The sequence below is a fragment of the Taurulus bubalis genome, assembly GCF_910589615.1.
Source record: "Taurulus bubalis genome assembly, chromosome: 6".
Taxonomy (NCBI): domain Eukaryota; kingdom Metazoa; phylum Chordata; class Actinopteri; order Perciformes; family Cottidae; genus Taurulus; species Taurulus bubalis.
Window position 1 is genome coordinate 23,095,831 of NC_136594.1, and position 22,725 is coordinate 23,118,555.

A 22,725-nucleotide genomic window follows, 5' to 3' on the forward strand; every position below is an offset into this window, starting at 1 on the left:
AATAAGTGCAGCTTCAAAGAGAGATGGATGACATGTACAGGAAAGGGAATATTCTGCTTAATAATCAACATTAAATCCCATTTATACTTTTTAAGATATATTCAACCTTCTCTGGACTTAATAAAAATGCCCTTCTTACATGTTTACATTGATGTATATTGAAATAAAGGTTCAGAGCTAGAGTAGCCATCTGTGAGCTTTAAAATCTTCACAAAATTCCCACAATTTCTACGTACATGAATTCAAGTCAAAATATAGAGACATGTTAGGTCTGTCATCCAGTATTGCTGTGGTAGCAAACAGACTAACACTTTTGGACATAGGAGCCTGAGAGTGAGAGTATTTATATTCCTTTACTTTACTTTCCAAAATATGTAACCCAGCAATGTTGCAGCAATGTGTTGTTTCGTCATCTAGCATTCACACTGCAATTTCTTCAGAACCTGCTTGTCCAGTTGCTGATAAATCTTGACCCTGCACATGTTCTCATTGACAAATTGACTTGTTCTATTCTTGGGACTCTTAATGCACACAGGGGAATCTATGCCCAATTAAATTGTTCTGCATCAGGATAATTGGGGTCACTTTACCTTATGGCATTCTTTGTTTGTGTTACCTTTGGGTGACCTCTTTATAACATATGTATCCAGCTTAATTGCAAAGGCATATCATCATATACAGTTCTATAGGAAGCACATTTGTGAAAGAGCAGTTTCTCTCCAGTTAACTCTCTCTGGCACGAAGGAGGAGGCGGATTAGGCTTCACCTTAATTATATTGGGCAATTCAGCTTGAACTAAACAGTCTCTTTTATCAACATCCCATTAAAACAAAAACAAAAAGGTTAATTCAGTGTCTGGTTGACGAATGTGCTAGTTTTGCTTATACGCAAGATTTGACACCATGAGACTAATAAAGTGTTTTATTCTTCTTGCTTGCTGACTATTTAGAGATCAGAGCAGAACGTATTATAGTGCCACTGAATAGCCTCACTAATTGAAGAGGAGACAGGAAACAAGTTGGTTAAACTGTTTGTTTGGTGTGGCAGATCCTTCTCAATTGATTAGTAAAACAAAAGTAACTGAGGTTCTATTTCCTGAAAATACATTTAGAACTAATAGGAAACTGGTTCCCAAACCTTCCGGGTGCTTCTTCTCTCATCTTTGAACACAATTGAATGGATAAAAGTCAAACAATTAATTAAATTGATGAACAAGCTGATGCTAACTGGTCATATGCAATTATTTTCATTCATCCATGATACATCAGCATTAATTGTACTCATTTATTTACATGATACATGTTCTTCATTCATTTTATTCATAATGTATTAATTTGTCTGTTTGTCTGAGGTTTGTCCTTTTTTTCCCAAATTTGGCGGCCTGCTAAATTGAATCCAATTCCATGAAACATATAATAAATGACGTCGCTTCAAGTAATTGTGTCTGATAGCTGCAGCAGAGTTCCATCACTTCCCTTCACCTTTTACACTAATTCATGGGTGTACCGTTCATCATTTTGAGTTATGAATTATCATTATTATATTTAGTTATCAATTCATCACTCATTATTACATCCGTTCCCAGCAATAACGCAACACCCTTCTGCTGACACTGAGCTCCCCACCACCGCCAATGCACTGTAATACCCAGAAGCTAATCTCTAATTTATACCCCGCACATTAGTGGGCGGATGGGGGCTGAATGACAGCGGTGCAGAGTGCAGGCATCTCTAACGCTGAGTGTCACGCCGCCGCCTGCAGCCTCACACTCTCCTCCCCGGCCTCGTTCTCTCTGTGCAGACCTTTGTATGCCGTTCATGTTCATGTTCATGCTCTACACCCATGACTGCAACCCCGACTGTGAAGAGAACTCTGTTGTGACGTCTGCGCCTCATAGGCCGGATTAGCAAGGACGTCGGGACTTCATAGCGAGAGGAAATCCACAATCTTACAAAGGGAGGCTCAGAGAACGACCCACTGCTCCACATCAGCAAAAGCCAATAAGCTGATCCTTGGTTTAAGAAAAGAACAAGATGAAGGCACACGCCCCATGCCGACATCAATGGAGCTGATGAGCAGTTTTAGGCAGCAATAAGAACCTAGCATGGTCACATCTCAGGCGGTTCTCTCATATCCTGTTCACTACTGTCATAGACAGTATAAAATATGGACACAGTCTCCGTGACGTCACTCACAGTGTTCTAATGAGCCTTTGTGAAGCTCAAAGAGGGTAAACCAGCTGATCCAAACGTGGGCAAGAGAGGTGGATCGTGGACGGGTGGTGGTCAGCCTGACCTTCGACCTGGCCTGAGACTCAATGCAGCCAGGCCCTTAATTTTAACTTTGAGCCTCAATAGTGAGTTATTTAAGTATCTCTGGGTATTGTCTTTTGCCTTTTACAGCACTTCTTGCCATTTTTGGATCTTCCTCGTTGGTCTAATTTGTTTAGCACCATGGTTTCCATTTGTTTGTAGCTACACCTACAAAAAGTGATGCACTCATTTGTATGAAGCTCGTGGAATCAGAGTGACGAGCACCATGTAGGGAGGAGGTTGACTTGGCTGGGCGACTCCAAAAAACAATGTATTTTCTCCCATAGACTTCTATACAATCGGAGTTCTCATTGCAACGACGTGAGTCGCCCCCTGCTGGCTAAGAGAAAGGAGGCTAGTTGGCTTCACTTTTTAGAACTGGAGGTTGCCGCCTGATAAATTAACATCATTAATATTTTCAATCATCTTTTAAAGGTAAGTTCTGCCCAAAAACCTTAAAACACTGAAAGCAACAATGTTGTAGAAATCACATAAAAGATTTGTGTATAATTGTCAATTCATGCAGCTGATGAATTACAGCAGGCTCGTGTGGATTGTTTGGACGGGATGTAAGCAAAATGAGGCCGTGCAAAATGAAATAGCTGAGAATAGATCAATGAGCATAAATATGCACAATGTATATATAGAAATATTCAAAGACGTTGTTGAGCGTACTTAACACAGCATGTAAGTACTCAAACAGCTCTGTGTGCGTGCTGTGCTCCAGTTCTTTGCATCTGAAATGTAAACACTAAGACTAAGAAGGTGAAGAGAAGCCTGTCAGCTGTATCTTCAGGCTGTTTGCATCCACGTCTGATAAACCATGTAGAAAGTGGAGCTCTTTTTTTTTTAAATTCATTCTCCCATAGGGTAAAAACCACAACGAATATCACACTGTTCAACCAACACGAATGCCAGTGGTGGGAAGGCGCCACAATGTAGCACGACACTCCCCAAGCACTCACAGACCACAGTCACGGCCCTTTACCCAGCACTGAGGTCTCCGGGGTCTGGACCGGTGCTTTCTGACTACAAATACGTGGAATACAGTACACCAAAGATATTGTATACCGCCAAGATTACCGACATGTTCCCCATCTTTGCTTGAGTGCTTGTTTGAGTGTGTGGCAGCACTGGCGTGGTGAAGTGGATGATCTTTTCCTGTTCCTACAGAATATTTACTCAACAGCTTGAGGGAAGCGGACATGCAAAGCCTGTTTCCGATGTATGAATAGTTTAACTATTTTACTGCTTGTAGTTCAATGCCGATCATCCCCAGAAATACTGTATATCATCTCAGACATACTCTGACCGATAGCTTCTGTGTGGCCGCTCGATGCTGTTTAGCCCAGTCATTAGTTTCACTTTCAGGCTTTATAGCATGTAGATGAAGGGACTGAGAGAAAAAGAAAGAAAAAAGAAAGAGACTCAGTGATGAGATGGAGATGAGAGAGGAAATGCAGGTACTGAACATTAAAAGCTCACCTGATCCAACTCAGACTGTCATTACCACAGAAATATAGATGTGTTCTTTGTGTTAAACAGTGGAACCAACACACACACCTGGCATGATTCTATGCATTAACCTAGCGTTATTGTGTACACATCATTTTGTAAAAACATACATTTTGCTCACGTTTATGCGCCGTTTGAGACGTGTTTTAAAAAATATATTTAAATCCCTTCCTAAATTCCTTCACTAAAATATGAATTAAAGAAGGTGTTTTGTCAATAATTTTGAATACACTTTGGCAAACGAGGCAATTGAAGAAAAACGGACGGGCAGTGAACTGTATCGTGTGAATTAGCTTTCACTTAAACACTTGAATACAACACTGTCAACATTCATGTGCACGTTTGGAGATCATTTTAGCCTCTTCTGCATTATCCGATCATAGTGTGGGTCATTCATTGCAACACTTGATCTGATTTCATTTAGTACTGATGGATCATTTATACCAATTAACTTGTTAGCGGATTTTTGCTCTCCAAACATCTTCACAGTCACGTATGAAGATCAGGAAAATAATAAATGAAATGCCAATGGACATGCCCCCAATACCTCTACAGATAGGCCACGACTGTTTATCTGTTTATCCATCCTTGCCTTAGGGTGCTCTTGATGTAAATCTGATCTTGAACCCCCGCCTCTACAAGCCTACTTTGGCCACATATGGCAAACTGTCATCGACATAGGCTACTTTACAGCCATGAATCACAAACACATGTGACTCTGCGATGCTGCCTAACAGAGCAGAATAACAGACAGAGAGCATTACACAGATGGAGAAAGAACCCGAGAAGAAGAAGGGAAAGAATGTGAAAGGTTGACAGGATGGTGAGATACAGGGACACGCACACGGACAGAGAGAGAGAGAGAGAGAGAGAGAGAGAGAGAGAGAGAGAGAGAGAGAGAGAGAGAGAGAGAGAGCATGCGTAATAATGCATGGGTGGGTGTTAAATTATATCCAGCTCGATGGGCTTCTAATTTCAGATGCGATTCAACTGGAAAAATTAACAAGGCTGCAGCTGATTGGCCGAGCCGGCTGCCAGTCTTTGCCAATCCAGAGTGGGGGGCGGGTCTTCTCTCCATCCGAGCGCGCGGCGCTTCACGAGGGCAAGGATCGAGCTCAGAGCAGGAGTCTGAACAGCTGGCCTCCTCTTTTTTTATTTTGTTTTTTTTTATGTAACTGGTCTATTCTGTTGCTCTCTTGTTGTAGTTTTTTTCCCTTTCTGCTGATGGGAATGACGCGGACGCTCTGAGTTTGAGTGGACTTCCCGGTAAGGTATGTTTGGAGAGTCCTTCGCGGCGCTGGGAGCTTGAAGAGCTGCGAGGAGAGCAGAGGATCCGGAGCCTCTGCGGGGAGACATGAGGAGAAAGAGGCTCTCTGTCGCGGGCTTTTTACTCGCCTGGAAACTGATACTGTTACACGGGTAAGTAAAGTGCACTGCTGCGCTCATACCACAACGCGCGCGCGTGTTATTATGTATCTTATTTTTTGGGGGTCTAAATTGTGCAGTGACCTGCACCTGCTGGGACCGGTTGTGTCGTACAAGGGGCCAGAAGCCCCGACCGATATTGTCTTTGTTATGTGCCAAAATCAGCTTTAACTACATTGTTGTAACATCTAATTTCATTGCATTATTATCTTAAAGTTGAAAACAAACATTGTTTTTTTTGTGTGTGTTTGTATTCATCTGTAACCCTATTTAATTACCAGTGAAATACTCATTCAATTTACTTTATCTTTTCATCTTCTATTTTGTATGTTCTTCTGTAAAATCTTAGTTGCATTATTTTATTGGAAATGTTGTAATTTCAGGCTGCCATGAAACAATCTGGCCAGGGACAGCAGATGGAAATTAGCCTGTCTGGCTAACTCTGGCTCACTTACAGTTTAACTGTTGATAAGTGTGCATTGTCCCTGCAAAATAAACAAATAAAAACAAATAAAATACAATAACTCCATATAAACATATAACATTGTCCAAACATCCCTCCCAAAAATGCGTACATACTGTATATATATATATATATATATATATATATATATATATATATATATATATATATATATATATATATATATATATTGTAATATTACACATTTAGTTCCGGTCTAACATTCCAAATGGCTCAAAGGATGAGACAGCAGGGCGAGACCAATCGTACAAATGGGGTTAAGCGCTCACCCTCTCTCTATGTGGGCGTTCGTGTCTGGAAGAAGGGACAACATCTGCCCGCCAAAACCCACAAACAACAACCCATCACACTCATTCCAACAAGAACAACACATCTGCTCACGTTAAGGCAACAGCAGCAGCGATCTAATTACCAAGAAGGTTTTGTCTGTGGCTCAATTTGTCTGTTTGTACACGCAATATTTTATAAGTCATATAGGGCATTTCATTATTGCCACATTCATGTATTGTCTGAATAATTGGAAAATGAAGTTCCGGGCTGGGAAAATTCCTGCCAACTTGAGGGGGGCTCAAGTCAAAAACAGCTAAGAAGTGGTTTACGCAATAAAATACAACACATCTTCTTTGTAGTCGGAAGAACACGACAAAGTTGTAAGGACGACCTCCCAACTCAGGAAATGGGACCATCCAGTATTCTTGTGATCTGTCATTATGTTCGTGCCCAGCACAGACCTGTGGGTTTTTTAATCCGTGCTTGCATACCTTTCCAAAACTGTTGTGTCAGCCTGCTGCTGTTAGACATCAACCTCTGCTACAGCTGACTGTCTGATGGGTTTCGTGAAAGGTGCGCTGCTTAATGATGTTCAGTTTTATTCTGAAATCACGTAACAACGTTCACAAATAATTCTATGTCACCATACATAATGTTTTGTGTGTCTAAGTTCTTTCATTCTGAAAAATGCAATGCGTGTGTTCAGGGACGCATGACGCCGGGGATGGGAGGAGACGATAGGAAGCGATGAAAGTTGGGGGAATAATACCGACAAGAATTTTTAATCTACTTTCACTCCCAGCCTCCAAACCTATTTGTTCTGAACCGTTGATTGTCGGGGTCAGGTGAAGCACAACCGACACACGCTCCACCCTTTTCACCTGTCCTGTGTCCTGAAAAGTACCAAAAGTAAAAGCGTACTCATGGCCCATGAGTATGAACCATTTCACATAGTATAGGTAGGCATAGATCAATGAATTATATTCATTGATGCATAAATGTGTTCATCACTTTATACTTTAAATGTTCCTCCCAGTCCCTCGCATAGGGTGGAAGACAAAACTCATCCAGCTGTATAACCCTCGACCTGAAAGAACTCCTTTAGTTCTTGAGAACGAGGTCTGAGTGTCGCCCCATTGCCGTCACCAAGTAGCAACACGACTTGTGTGCAGCAACAGTTCAGATGGACGTGTAGCTGTCTGAGTCGGATAATATTGTGTTACCTTGTGTTACCTTATTATCACAATGTGGGAAATGTGTCTCCTTTGGACAGGAGGACTGCACAAGCCCCATTATTTCTTTGATTTAGATCAATGTTAATATCTCTGCCTGGGAGGAGATTGTGTTTTTCGTCGGATGTGTGTGTGTGTCTGTGCGTCCGCCACGACTAATCTCACACACCAATGGACCCATCAGCCTAATATCTTTTCTTTTCATTAATGACTGTATGCTAAAAGACCTCTCGTGTTTGCCGAGATTCAATACTGAAGTGTGTGTGCGTGTGTGTGTGTGTGTGTGTGTGTGTGTAGACAGGAAGTTGTGTCGTGGCAGGACATGTACCTGTGGGTTTACAGTGTGTCCATGAACACTGCAGCTCCTCATATCAAGGAGTTTGAGTCTTGTTTCCCAGCAGCTCGGCAAGAGTGAAAGGAGAACTTGTGGGATTATGAACCGGTCTGAGAGCAGCACGCTCTGCTCCACATAGTTACATGTAGATAAATATATTTATTCAGTGCCTTTTTATCTGGCGGTGGCCTCACTTTTCCCCGCGTACTGTGGTTAGTTTTCAATCAAACATGACGTTGCTGGTCGCTGCAGACACACCTGGCAGAGATCTGCACTCTAACTGAGTGTGCCATTATTTTTTTATCTTAAAAGGGGCTGCTTGAAAACCAAGGAGAGACTTAATTGCACCACAGTCTTTTTGGCTCCAGTAACACACAAACAGTGCAAGACACGCTCAGGAGAGAGAGTGTGGGGCGAGTCTCAATGCTCAGGGTATCCTCCATGTTGAAGTGGCCGTCGGTTTGACCGTCCTCACTGACAACGGACACGGCGCCTATTCTTTCCAGGTCGGCCTGTTGGACATCATGCTCCACACCTGCAGAAACAAAATGCCGATTTGAGTTTGTCGACTGTACTGAACTGAAACCCAAACAAGTTCTGAGCATTTTGAGAAATGGATTTGAAAAGACTCAACTTTCATTGGGGATTATATCTGACACTAATACTTTTATAATGTGTCATGGGATGGTGCACCTGCCTCCATACTGTACACTGTTACAGCTGTAATAGCTCCTAATGGATTTCTATTCACAGTTTGGAATAGAGTCACTGTAACTTTGGACCCATCAGGTTTTCATCTTCTTATCACTGGTGTCTGCCTCGGGTCATGTGAACTTGTCCGTATATTTATTATTTATTCATTTATTGTCTGTTGCAGATGTTATTTAGTGTGTGTTTTGATTATTATTATTATATTATTCATCCTACTTATGACATTTGGTTAAAAAGCTTCATAGCGAGCCGCTCTGTGTGTCAGCCACCCTTTGATAATGATATCCCTTTGAAGCTGTCAATGTTTGCACACACACACACACACATAAAATCACACGCAAAAGCTCAAAATTAAGTGTGACACATTTGGCTCTGGCCAACCCACACAACATGCGTAATGTGCCAGCACAAAAGAAAGCACAACCTGCTATCTTTGTGTTTTGGATTAAAAAATATAATGGTCTGTTTGAATGTCTTTAACAAATTCGGGTGGGATTAAACAATGCTGTGCTCAGTGTGTCTCGAGTCAGAAACATGGCCCATTAAATATAAGGCCGCAACCAGTCACATGTTTTACATTAAGTGGTATTAGTTGACCTGCAAACATGCAATGTCTTTTTAACTATTCTTAATATGTTGGTTATCATAAGATGTTGATGACACCTGTATCATTTATTTTGTGAGAGAGACCCAGCAGTTCTAGGTCAACAGTTAATCCATTATTGATCAGATGTTATGTGGCGTCTCTCTACATTACTTAACAATTGCTCCCTGATGTTTTAGAGGAGGAGAGCACAGAATAGAAAAAGGGAGGGACAGGAAGAAGGAGGAAATCATGGGCAGAGGTAGCGCAACAGCAACATAAGCGGCTTAGCAGCTGATCGGAGATGCTCTGAGCCGGCAATGCTGTGTGAGCGTGACTGTTCACTGTGCCGTCCACAGAAAGGTGGAACCAAAGGGACGGCACGGAAAGACTTGACCTATTAACTGATGAGAGGTTTGATGGAGGTGTCTCTGAGTGTTATCTGCAGCCACACGCAGCAGCAGCGGTCAGGGTAACCGAACATGTGGGGCTAATTAAGTGCAACACGTTGCATGGTGGGCCGCGTATTGCTCGTATACACGATTGATATTGCATACCATTCGCAGTTGCATCCACGGACAACTTCAAATTTAAGATTTTGTTTCCCCCTTCATCTGAAGATGATGACGGAGCTTGGGTCTTTGTGAGAAGAAATAAGCCTGTGGTGCACTTTCCATATTCTAAGCCAAATCTGCATCCACGACAGCACTTTCTGAAATTAATATTTTGTACAATGCTTATTACTTTGTGAGCACAGAAAAAGGCTACAGCTCCCAATACAATGTAGAAGGTATTTGTGCACGGTTGCTTGGTTTAATATTTCTAAAATTGTTTCACCATAATAACTGCCGTCTAAAACCTCTGTCTTGCTTTTATTACAAACACATCTGAGCTAATAAAAGAGCTCGACCGTGCACTCGCGTCTTTTGTTGAGTAATGGCATTAAGCCCGCGAAGGTTTTATGGGAAATGGTGTTTAAAGGCCACTAAAAACTGAATTAAATTAAATGAACTGATGTGAAGCACTAACTAGACATACTGTTGACACCGATGTTGCACACGGGACTTTGAGTGAGGATTTATTTCTTCTTTATTTATTGGCTCTCGATGATAGGAGACTAACAACTAGGTGGTTTATGTTTAGTTTCAGGATCACAAAGGTTACTGCTGCGTGTTCGTACTGTACGAATACCCCGGGGTTGTGTACATGCTTGTGTCATTGCCACTGCCACGTGTTGGTCAACCACGCTGCTGCAACTGGGGTCCAGCTTCATTCACATAGTGAACAAGCACTGGTTCGGACTAGTACCATTGTAATGTGTAGCGATTAAAAAAACAAAGTTGTGTATTCGTCTTCTCAACCAGGAAGTCTGTCTCAAACTCTCTCTCGTCTCCACACTTCCTCAGATGCAGTGAAAGCACAAAGAGGAATGCACAGAAAGGGTTTTTCATTACAGATGTGAGAAGACGTGGCTATAGATTATGTTCTTTAAATCGATAATGTTTAATGGCATGACGTATGACCTGACACTGAAGGAGTAGTGAGATGGGCCACCAAAATCATTAGCAATCTAATTTATTTGATTTATTGGGCTGTTGACACACACGTCATTATGAATCCCACTACTCTCCTTAGCAAAACCCGCCCTGCGTAGCTGATTGAGGACTATTGGTTCAGATTAGGCTTTGACCTTGAGTAGTTCGGGTCAAGATAGCCTCTTGGTCATGGGGTTAGGGCTCGAACAAACTGGGTTGCCAGTAGCTCGCCGAGAGGAGCGGCGGGGTTCTTAATAAACGCACACACACACACACACACACACACATGATGTTGTACATGACTCACACTGCCAGCACACACGTACACGTCCACGGGGAGACTCACACAGGGAGGAGATGGAGAGCGAGCGGGCGGTGCACCAACCAGGAAGCAGCTCTGCACTCCGGCTCCCAGCTGCGTGACTCCGTGTCTCTGCGACAGCAGGACAGAAGAGTGCGTGCACTCCCGAGCTGGATGACGTCAGACATTGACCATGACAACAGGTTTATTTCTGACGTTATATTTGATGAATAATAACAACATGGATTTGTTCTCGGCAGGGCCAGTGTTCTGAGATCTGAGGGCATATGAGATGTCAAGTTTGACTTATATTGGATTTGATGGGAACTGACTAATTGTAGGAGAAAGGGAATGGGATTTATTTTTTTGTACAAGCAGAACACATTGACCTTTTTATTTGGCATGCACTGTAGTTAAACTCAGCTCGACTCCAAGTCACCAGATCCCTCCTCCAGCTGTGTCTCTGCTCGCTGTCACTCCCGTCCTCCCAAAGCTCAATGCATATTAATGAGTACCGGCCGACTTGTCCTTTGTCGTCACCGCCAGTCACTGTGAGTGTGTGTTTAGAGAAGGTTAAATGAGGGAACTCACTGATGGTCTGGTCTCCGGATTGTATAAGGTTATTCTTCACTGCTGGGGGTAAATGGTGGCTGCTCGCAAATGTCAAAGTAAAGGTTGATGAGCCTGAAACTACGCTTGGATGTGCTGAATAATGTGTGTGTGTGTGTGTGTGTGTGTGTGTGTGTGTGTGTGTGTGTGTGTGTGTGTGTGTGTGTGTGTGTGTGTGTGTTCAACAGTGTGATCTTTGCAGTGAGCAGAGCTATTTTAGGACATTTATTCCAACTGACAAACAAACACACACACACACACACACACGCACACACACACACGCGCGCAAACGCACACACACGCACACACATACATAAATACATACATACATACATACATACATACATACATACATACATACATACACAAGCTTTACCTTAGCATTTAGAAGCTACTACCCAGTCACCCCAGATTAGATGTTTGTTTCTTTATTTACACATATAACATAAAAAAATATACCATATATAATTTACAAGGTAATGTGAAGGAGAAAAGCCTTCAAGCCTAAAACCCTCCAAAGTGGCACTCAGAGGCAGCATATTACTCCATAGCTAGTCCTCCACTTTGGACATGTCTTATTATTATATTATTATAATGTCTTATTCCTAGAAAGGTCAGCAAGGTCAAGACTCTTGAGTCAAAAGTGGCAAATGTGGTTTGTCCATTTTGTTGTGGTTGAGCTCAGAGTGACTGAGTTGCCTATATAAAAAGCAGAGTTCCTACTTTCCTAAATCATTCAACTCCTTGGATGAAAAACTTTAGATTCAAGAGATGCACCAATTGCAATGTTCTTGGCCAATTCTGATTTCCAATTTGGTTAAGTCTTACCTGCCGATTCTGAATTTCGCCAATCCCAATTTTCTTTCTAAGTACTATAATTGACAGCAGGGCTCCAGACTTGCCAACTGTGCCAAAACATAATTGTAACTGTCCCAAAGTCAGAATAAACCATCAAAAGTTTATATGTTAACCTTTTATTTTGTTATAGTAATCTGCAATGGTTATTTGAAGAAAGGCCCATCATTTACCTCCTTCTGCTTCATGGTTATCTGGATCATGGACCATGCCTACTACTCATTATATGAATAATTTCATATTCATTGAATGTGCTGTAACTCCGTTGCGTTATTCATTCTGGTCACATGACTATTGCTTCTGTCCATCTGGGGAGAGGGGTCCTCCTCTGTTGCTCTCCTGAAGGTTTCTTCCCCTTTTTTCCCTGTGAAAGGGTTTTTACTCTCTTTTTTTGGGAAGTTTTTCCTGATCCGATGTGAGGTCCCGGGACAGGATGTCATGTGTACAGATTGTAAAGCCCTCCGAGGCAAACGTGATGTTGGGCTATATCAAATAAACTGAATTGAATTGAATTTAAATGATTAGGAAATTCCTTATTATATTTATATTTAAATATTTGCTTAGATTTTTTTTTATATCGGCATTAGCAGTTTAACTATACATTATAAGCCGCTTAGAGCTAATGTCATTGTTAGGAAGTTAAACAGGTCATAATTCCATCTCTCACATCTATTTTATATTGCTGTGAAAAAAATCTCTGTGTTTATTACATTTTCTCATCAAAATATACATTTTACATGATAAGATTCGAGCACATTACAATTACCTATAATGTGTCATACCCGTTGTTACTGAATAGATGCCATGCAGCTCAAAGCAACCTCACGCTAGTTGTTTAGCTCTGTGCTGTGAACGCAGACGATCACGTGCGCTATCTGCTTTGTTTCTATCAGTGTGGGTCAGTGTAAGGAGCTGGACAATGTTCCGAGGACACGGCAGGCCCCGATGTCTCCCTCGGACTTTCTGGACAAACTGATGGGCCGGACGTCGGGATACGATGCCAGGATAAGACCGAACTTTAAAGGTACCTCGCTATCTATGGCTGTCTGTATTTCTTTCAGAAGAAGGAAGAACCTCTACTTCCTACAACGCCGTCGGCACGTCGAGAAACTCCCCGAACATTTTCAGAAAAGCCCTGAATTGTATTTTAATTGTTCGCCTGCGAATCTCGACATAAAACGCTTGATGCTGTAATACAAGAAAGAGCCTGTCAAAAATAAATACAGGGGCTCAAGTCTAGCTGAGACATAAGCAACAGGTCTTTATCGACCTCTGTGTTCACAAACAGAAGCTGTGTGAGTAGTTCAGTCGGACTGGACTGTGAAGCTACGTTCAGCTGGTTAAATGTCTGCTCTCTCCAGGTTACTGCACTGCATGACGAGGCCTTTCCCGTGTGCAATTGTTGACATCGTTGCCTTCAGCACAGCGTCGTTAGGAATGAGCGACGGTGAGATCCCATTCCTAACAGTGACACGATGACATCACTGGTCACAGGCTTTGGAGGATGTTGAATAGCCTCAATGCGTTTGATTGAGAGGGATTTGCCCTCTGCTGTGATCACATGACCCAGAAATGTGACTTTTCTCACTCACAGACTGTCAGCTGTGCTATCTGGAGCTCGGAGTCCATTTTCTCCTTTTCTCTCTCTTCTCTTTGATCACTTTCGTGTCGCCATTCGTGTCCCAAGCGATGCAGGTGTGCTGCATATCAGCAATGTCCTGTTTTATGCCATGGTCTAGTCTAGAGTCTCAGGTTCTCACCTCTCAACTCGTCTTTGCGCCGAGGTGGAATGCTGTATGCTCAGAGGCAGACAGCTAAGAAGGGAAGAGCACGGTTAGTGAAAGGTTAAAGATAAGTGAGAGCTGCAGGGAGTATATCCTGTAGTTAGCAGACTCATCTAAGGCCACAGGAAACGGTGTCAGGGTCCATAGGGCACACAGAGAGGAACGATTACCCTTTCCTTCACACCTCATTACAGAAACTTCTTATCTCCATTTAGGATGACGTTCAAGGTTTTGGTATGACAGACACCTTTCAGGAAAAAAATCTTATCTTAGGATATACGTGTAGCTTTTACAGAACCGTAATAGTTCAGTTAGGAATCCTAAATTAGGATGGCATAAACCTGTTCCTAAATCTAAATGACAGTGAAGATGTGGAACAACATGAACACATGAATGTAGCCATTGAATGGCTCCCCAAACCGCATGACGATGCTTTCAATGTCCCAGACAACGCATTATTTTATTTATATCTATTGCTAAGAGGATTAACTCAGGGTGTGATCAGACGAAGCTTATTTTGCAGGCGGAAAATGTGAGCTGCCTTTTGTTACCGGAACAGCATCTTTTCCACCTAAGGAGTGCATTAAAAAACAAAATGGCGATCTGTACGCTTCCTTTAGTAAATGGCACATCTTTCCCAAAGATATGAATGAAAACCACTCATTTGCCTCCAGGCCTGCTGCTGTGTGTTCTGATCATGGTAACTGAGGTCTGTAAAGTCCTCATAGCTCCAGGTATCAAGTGAAAGTCATCCCAATGAGGGAAACACTAATGCCATCAGGCACCTCTTCTCCCTTGAGTTTATTTTTTTTTTCAGCTCGAGGCATTCAGGGCTCATCTGCAAAGCACATTTCTCTTCAGCACAATGATTGGTTCCCGTTGTGTAGCTGGCAGGCCAAGCTCTTCTCATCCCACTGCATATATTTCATTTCATTTCATTTACACAGGAAATGGTTTCCTTATTTGTTCGGTGGAGGTCAAAACTTTGATGAGAGAGAGAGAGAGAGAGAGAGAGAGAGAGAGAGAGAGAGAGAGATCCTGGTTCTGTTGTCTCTTACTAAACAAGGATGACAACAACAGCTGGACACAGGAGAAAAGCACTGTCTGAACTGGGCCATGTCAGTAAATATGAAGAAACTGATGTCACGGTTAACGCCCCAGATGTCCAGAGAACAAACAGCAGGCTTCAAACTGTCGGCTCTGCTTGTGTGTGTGTGTGTGTGTGTGTGTGTGTGTGTGTGTGTGTGTGTGTGTGTGTGTGTGTGTGTGTGTGTGTGTGTGTGTGTGTGGCAAACAGACAAAGGCTCTCTGCACACAGCGGGGGGAAAGCGAGGCGATGGCACAATCCCTTCTCATCCGTCAGATACGACCGCTTTGCATCCGACAGAGCTTCAGCGGGCCTGGTGCCAATTGGTGTAATGCCAAGGGGCATCCCTTGGCATTACACCCTGTATGGGTTGCATAGCCTGAACACTGTCATTGGCATAGGCTGACGGACAGGATGGCTGGACCACAGCAAAGTTAGAAGAGTTATAAAAGTTATAAATATATGTTTTATATTTTATTTAACACCTTTAATTGATTCAATATAATGCACTACACCACCACTAAAATGTCCTCTTGTGTAACCTATCTGTGCAGAACGGTTTACTGAATACAGACGTTTATTTCAGTCATTAAATAGATTTAGCTCCCTCAAACTTCACAATATATCAGCTTTCTTTCCCCAGCTCTGACATTTTCATTTGCGATCGTATTCTTATTTTCATAAGAGATACTTTGAGAAAATAATCCCATTTCAGGGCTCCTGCCCTCTTGTGAAACTCACAGTGCCACATACTTCGTACTGTAAATTACTCAAGTTAGAGTGAAAATTGATTTTCTTAACTATGAATTTGAGTTAATTAATACCATTGATTTTTGGCCCAGCTCTAGTCGTTGCATTTGTTTACATAAATGATGCTTGGTGATCATAGTGTCATGATGATGGACAATGTTTCCCCGGCCAGCCAGACTTTCTGCCCAGAGAATTCATGCGAGCATTACATTTTGTTGCTGCTCATTCCTCTTGGTGCGAATAAAATGCACTACAGGAATTGTATGAGGACATCAGCACTTTTAGCACATACCCCCACCAGGGGAAACAACACTCTGAACTATGTTTACTAGAACTGAGGAGCTGAGGAGGAGCAAGTCCACAGTTCTACGTTGAGTATTTCTGATCACTTTTCCAACACTATTTAAACTTTTTGGAGCAATAAATGTTTCTATGAAGCATATTATTCCCCCTAGTGTGGCCTGGTACTGTACCTCATGTTCTCTACATATTGTTAGTGAGGCTTTCATTACATGTGTTGGTACACCTTAAGACATCGTGCTACAATTGTATTTTTATATTATGTCCATCTCCTGTAACCTATCCTCTATCTCTCACTCTGCAGGTCCTCCAGTGAATGTTTCCTGTAACATTTTCATCAACAGCTTTGGGTCCATTGCTGAAACCACCATGGTAAGTAAAAGAGACGCTGCATGAAACTAACCCTCTTAACTTAAAGGCCACATTTTATATGGATGTTGATGTAGTCCACTGCAGCCATGAGTTCCTTGTGCGTGATATCTTGGCCGAGAAGTCGGAGTCCTCCTGCTCCTGATGCGAGCTGCTGTGTATCCGAGGTGCGCATGTACTCGTGATCAAATACAAACACAGAGGCTCTGTCGTTATGAAACGGCGTGAAAGAAGACAGCAACAATTCTGCTTTTACACATCATTGCAACTCAACAAAAATGCTCCCGGTAGCGTGAGGTGACAAAAGAATCCCTCAGCAGTCATCTGCCCTCTCGGCCCCGCAGGTCTTGGTTGTCTTTTCCAGTTAATCCTCAGGATCCTGGAGGTCTGCAGCACACCACGGTCATGGAGCCGCACTGTGGCGTCCATCAAAAACTGCCGACACTGACATTCTTTACAGCAGAATTATTCCGTCTCTGTTGGCCTCGGAGGGCATTTTATTTATACTCTGGCTAGAATAAATGCAGCTGAATAGTCAGACAAAACCCTGTGAAATGTATCCGCGTCCATAACACGGCACATATATTTGGGAAATTTTCCCCAGAACATTCCCTGTAAAAAACAACTGAATGTATCATCAGCGAGACAGTAAACGTGGCAATTGTATATGCATTAAAGGTTCAATTAAATGTGTCACATTCCTTGTGATTTTTGAACATCATCTTGTTTCAGACAAACTTACATTTGAAACAAAATACATATATTTGTCAATCCTGTCCATTAAATAAGTACATCTTAAGAGTTTAGTGTAGAAGGCTTAATAATTGCTCTGTGCACAGACAGAATAATAGCAAGTTTCAGCCCTTCAGCTTCACACCCGCCCAGTGTGGGTAAGGCGCTGGAAGACAGATGTCCACGCAAGACAAAATAAAAGAGCTGAGCATCGAAGCAATCTGAGCCAGACATTTCATTAATTCAAATCAAATTGAACAACACCATATTAACCTTAGCAAGCAGCAGGTTTTTTATTCAAATTTATATCCAATTTATTACAGCTGCCTATCCCATCGGAAGAGCAGTCTCAGTGTTAGGAGATTACGCAGACACCCTCGAGGATGAGCCAAAGTGGACTTTGAATGTACAAAATACAAACCAGTTTCTTTTGGGGTGGAGGGGTTAACAATACAATTAAGATTCATGGTTCCAGAAATGATTAATGCAAAAAGTGAATAAGCTCGCTCTAGGACTTTAAAAGAAAGCTAAAAAAGAACAAAGAACCCAGAGAGCGAACAAAAAGCCCTTTGGCCAAAAAGCCCTGATTCTTTGTTTCCTCGCCCCATTCAGACATCTTTACTTGGAGCATCTTTTGCCTCCAGGTCCAAATATGGTCGACAGCTAAACTTTTTCCAAATCATTGGATAGTACTGACAGATAGTACTGACAGACTTCTTCTTTAAGTCAACTCTTACTTCTTAACCTACGTTTGAAGGTTGCTGTGTGTCCTTCCTGGGTGGAGCATCAGCCAGGAAGTCTCTTTAGCGGTCACCTATGTGGCAGAGTCTCTGACAATGAGCTAAACCAAGATCACATGATGTACTTCAATCTTCACCATTCACATAGGGTTACACATTGATAAATAAAGGAAAATCTCTTAAAAGCTATCATCATTAAATGAACACAGTGTAATTATGAAATGTAAAGAAGAAAGAACAAAAATCCTGTCAGATTCAAAGTCATTCTTAGCTCAGTTAAGGTAAGAAATCAACAGTCACTTATTTAGCCGAATCAAACGTCAATGTAAAAGTAAATAGGACTTTGACATCCTGCTCATTAGACTCTGTGGCTAAAGGGTTTCAAGAGCCAAGCTGCTTCTAGCTATTTGTTTAATCTTCAATAAATCAATAACTGAATTGATTCTTTTATGGAAGTGAATACAGGTTTGTTCGGATGTGTCTCGTACATTTTAGGTTGATACCTCAACAAAGTCGTTGCTCCCTTGCTCAGTGTGAAGGGTGGAGATTCTTCATCTGTGATACAAATGTAGATTGCAGTATATATTGAGGTTATGTTTTTAGTTTAGCTAATATTGTAGAAGCCAAATTCACACTTTCATAAGTGATGTATGATATTTGAAAGGATTCTTGATTGAGAATGACACTTTGCTTGCAGTTTTGAAAACCATGAAAAAATCGCGGATAGTTCAGATAATAAAGGTATTAAAAGTATAACCATGTAAATTATTATTAAGCCTCAAAATCTGCTGTAAATTATTGAACAGTTTCAGAGTTTTTCACATCTTGGCAAGATTGAAGTTGCTATTGGCAGCCAATCCCAAAATTTGAGTCATTCATGTATTCATTATTATATCAATGTGAGAGCAAAACTAGTTGACGCCATCGATTGAAAGGAAGATAGCACTATTCAGTACGTGTCTGTGTGTGAAATGATGGAACAAACACGTCTGAGACGCTTCACCACCCTCCAACACCACTTCCCTTTCTGTCGCCTGTCTCTTGCATCGTGAGCTGGCAGAGCAGAACTGGTTGTGATCAGTGAAGCCTCCTCTGAAGATGTTGGATGGACGAGTGGATGGATGATTGAAGCGACGAGGTCTAAGTGCTCTCTGCACCAGCGGGAGCTGTTCTGACGGATATGCCATTTGTATGTGCGTGTGTGTTGGCGGTGGGTTCGCCTGCCTCGCACGAGCTGTCATGTCTAATTTCAGAATTTACAATATTTCAGGAGGCCTTTTGGCTCGTTTGAGCCGAGTTTGTGTGATTTTTCTTTCTGTATCGTCTGTTTGTAGTGCATAACTTGGGGAATTATGATTTCTCATTTTTATTCGTTAATTTCTTTTAACTTGGATGCCAAATCCACTGGAGTTTTATTCAGTTTTCAAAATGCCTTTTCAGTTTATATTTTGAGCATTTATTTTATCATTAGTGCCTTTAAGTGTGTTAGTGCTGGCTTTTTCAGATGTTTGATAGTCTATGATAGTCTGAGATTCTGGTTGTATTGAAAAATGGATCGGCAGTTCGATCCCCAGCTCCACTAGTCCATGTTGATGTGTCTTTTGGAAAGACACCAAATGGCTCCCGCAGGCTGTTCCTGCAGTGTGTGAGTGGGTGTTAATGTTAGTGAGTCTTGATGGGCACCTTGCGTGGCAGCCCCTGCCATCAGTGTATGAATGGGTGAATGTGCGCTCTGAGTGGTTGGAAGTACAAATCCATTCACCAATTGTAACTTGTTTACCCTATTGAGTAAAGTGTGCGTCTATATATCACGGCACAACATTCAGTTTCTTCTCTTGTGTCCATTAGAGCCGCTTGTGCTCAGTTCTACTTCCTTGCCCAGGGAATAGCTAACGGCTAGTGTTGGAGGGAGGGAAGGTTGTGACCGTACGAGCATATCAGGCCTCTGTTAAAGGTCCTACTCTGAGAGCTGTAGAGAGCGGGGAGCACTTAGAGGTATGTGTATGCACGTCCATATGTCACATTAGGATTAAGACCTTTCTCTCTTCTCACCATCTGTTGTCTCATCTCCCGACTCCTCACTTCATTTTAAGAGACAAGCGAGTGCCATGAAATAACCTAAACGCATGAATAACACATTTCAAATAGGCTTTAGTGACATGACAGGAAGTCCAACTGTCGCTGGATATAATTTCACACACATTTTTTACAATAGGAGGTAAATAACGGCTTTATGGATAGACTGATGAACAGTGTCTTTACGTTCTAGACAGTTGGATGTCTTACTGTGTGTCTGCGACGACCACTGCTGTATTGTGTGATCGAATGAACACAACCCACAATTGGCTAACCCCCCTTGTAGTCGCAAAACACACACTCGAAAACAAGCGGTGACGTATGCAGGCTTTGGGCTCGAAGTCGTCGCATTAGATGCATCATGCAATCTTGCCAAAAACGAAATGAAACTCGCTGAACTGTCTGACGCAACTAATAGGCTTTAAGCGTTGTAAAACACTTTAAAACAAGCAAAAGTGTATCAGCCAATCTGTGCGAAATGATCTTCACGTGTTAGCGGTTAGCCAAACATACCGTCGCAGAGCCGCAACCAAAACTAGCATATCTTCTGAACATGAGGAGCCCAGTTCTCACTGGGTGTCACAACTCCTCCCTGATCCCTCAGCATTCATTCAGCCTGCTGAGTACTTTGCATTCCTGAAGCCTTGTTCTACTCCTTCTATACGCTAATGCTCGTAGCAATCCGCTACGTTCGTAGCCGCCTTTCCCACCGGTTTTCCCTCCTGACCTGCTCCACCCACCCACTCACCTGCTTGTCATTCTCCTAACTACCCTGGCAGTTTAAACACTGGCCTCGATCACCTCCCCTTCGCCAGACTTTGCCCCCGCCTACTGCGTACTATTGACGAGCGCAGCATGTAGCATGTAGCATGTAGTAAATACTGCCCACTGCATTTAGCAGTAGACTGCAGTGTGAAACTGTTAAATCAATTTATTTTGCAGTACAAAGCCGGGCTTAGCCTAGTTGCAAGTTTTTAAAGCACGAGAAGAAGAAAAAACTCATACCACTGTTGAAATACTATATTAAAATCTTATTGAGCATATCATTGTTTATGTTTCTGACCAATGGTTGTTGACTATATAAGGTACCGCATGGCGTAGCTCCCCCACCCTTTAACCAATATCTTTTAACAGCTCGTGGTGAAGTAACACATCAATATTATGTATTTGCAAAAGTCGCTAAGGCTGCTTTTTCCGGTTCAGCAACAAAATACTGGACAAATGTTGGAGCGTATTAGTTTTAGTCGGTTAACAACGCTCAGGTTGTCTCAACAAGTATTCCTCTGCCCTGTCGGAGAGGCTGCTCTCCCCCTTGACACCACCTGCTCCTCGGTAGCCGGTCTGTGAGCTGCGAGCAGGCAGATTGGGAAGCTTTTCAACTCCATAAAGGCAGAACAATCACTCTGATAGGAACATTTGTGTCGCGATAGTTAAACCAACCGTCAACAGGGAAAGAACCCTGATTAGCGGAACCGGTTAGACTTCCCGTATTCTGATTTCTGCCGACTGCCAACCTTGTTATTTTGCCTCTTGCTTATTGGCCCCCTGTATTTGTAATTCAACTTGGGATTTTGGAGCATACTTCTGGGCCCAGATGCCATTACACAGGTGGTGAGAGAGATGAAGGTCTCGGAAGTTGTATAATACATAATATTGTGTGAATGGATGTTGTGATGTCGTGCAGTTTAGTCACTTAAGTTCACTCTAATCCCTCTTGTTTCCAGAGCTTATCTCAACCAGACATGATCAGAGGGCACATTTAGAGAGCTTGTATTTTTTTTTTCCAAAGAACAATTAAATGGTTTATAATAATAATTATGGTAAAACAAGGAAGGGAAAACCTTGTCACAAAACAATAAGCATTATATAATAATTATTATTGTCATATAATGCTTATTGTTTTCCCTTCTTTGTTTTCCCATTACATCACTGAAAGAGAGGAGACAGATAGACGGGAGGAAATCATGATCAGTGTCACATATGCAGTTCACACACACACACACGCACACACACACACACACGCACACACACACACACGCACACACACACACACACACACACACACACACACACACACACACACACACACACACACACACACACACACAGGGCTTATGGCCAGGTTGGTTTATTCTGGTCTTTACACGCTTTCTATGTTAAACAGATTAACTACTGTAAGACTTTTTTTTTCATTTGTTCACTCAATCGCTCCATCCCTCTTAATCCATTCTCCATCTGTGTGGCGGCAGGGTTTATTTGATCTGGTTGCACAGAGACGTGCTCGTGCCACAGGTTTTGTCCTCATACAATGACTGTTCAAATGTGGGCTCGATTCTAGTTTAGCTGTTTTCTTGTTAGCTGTGTACTTGTGTCCAGTTGGTTGTGACGGTTCTTTAAAGCTGCATTATTTTTTTTATTTTTTTGGGTTTTGACTTAGGAGGAGTGGAACAGGCTGTGAATGCAACATTGAAATAATGTAATCTTATAAAGTTCGAATGGGAAATTTGTTAGCAAACAATTTTCTGGTTTACATTTTTTTGCAAAAAGGGACTTTTATTTCACTCACTAACTTACTAACTAATACATCTTTATTCACTCTCATTTTACTTAAATAAATGACTTAATGTCTTAGAAACCAAGCTGCATTTGACCACCTCCAAATATTCTCTTTTCTGTAGACAAAAAAACAAACAGAGGATTGTGTATTTAATGCTTGAACAC

General features: G+C 42.0%; 1 protein-coding gene across 2 annotated transcripts in view; it reads left to right on the forward strand.

The window, feature by feature from the left end:
• Positions 1-5,181: 5,181 nt before the first annotated feature.
• The window catches only part of LOC306737905 (glycine receptor subunit alpha-1-like), a gene marked incomplete at both ends in the record, with an annotated part of 30,629 nt that continues 13,085 nt past the window's right edge, over positions 5,182-22,725 (forward strand). The window contains 3 exons of one of the 2 annotated variants that reach the window (XM_079219712.1): positions 5,182-5,246; positions 13,060-13,190; positions 16,392-16,459. In XM_079219712.1, the coding sequence (XP_079075838.1) occupies positions 5,182-5,246; positions 13,060-13,190; positions 16,392-16,459 (264 nt within the window). Of the gene's footprint in view, positions 5,247-13,059; positions 13,191-16,391; positions 16,460-22,725 lie in introns of those variants that run through there. The other variant, XM_079219713.1, reaches the window with a different exon arrangement.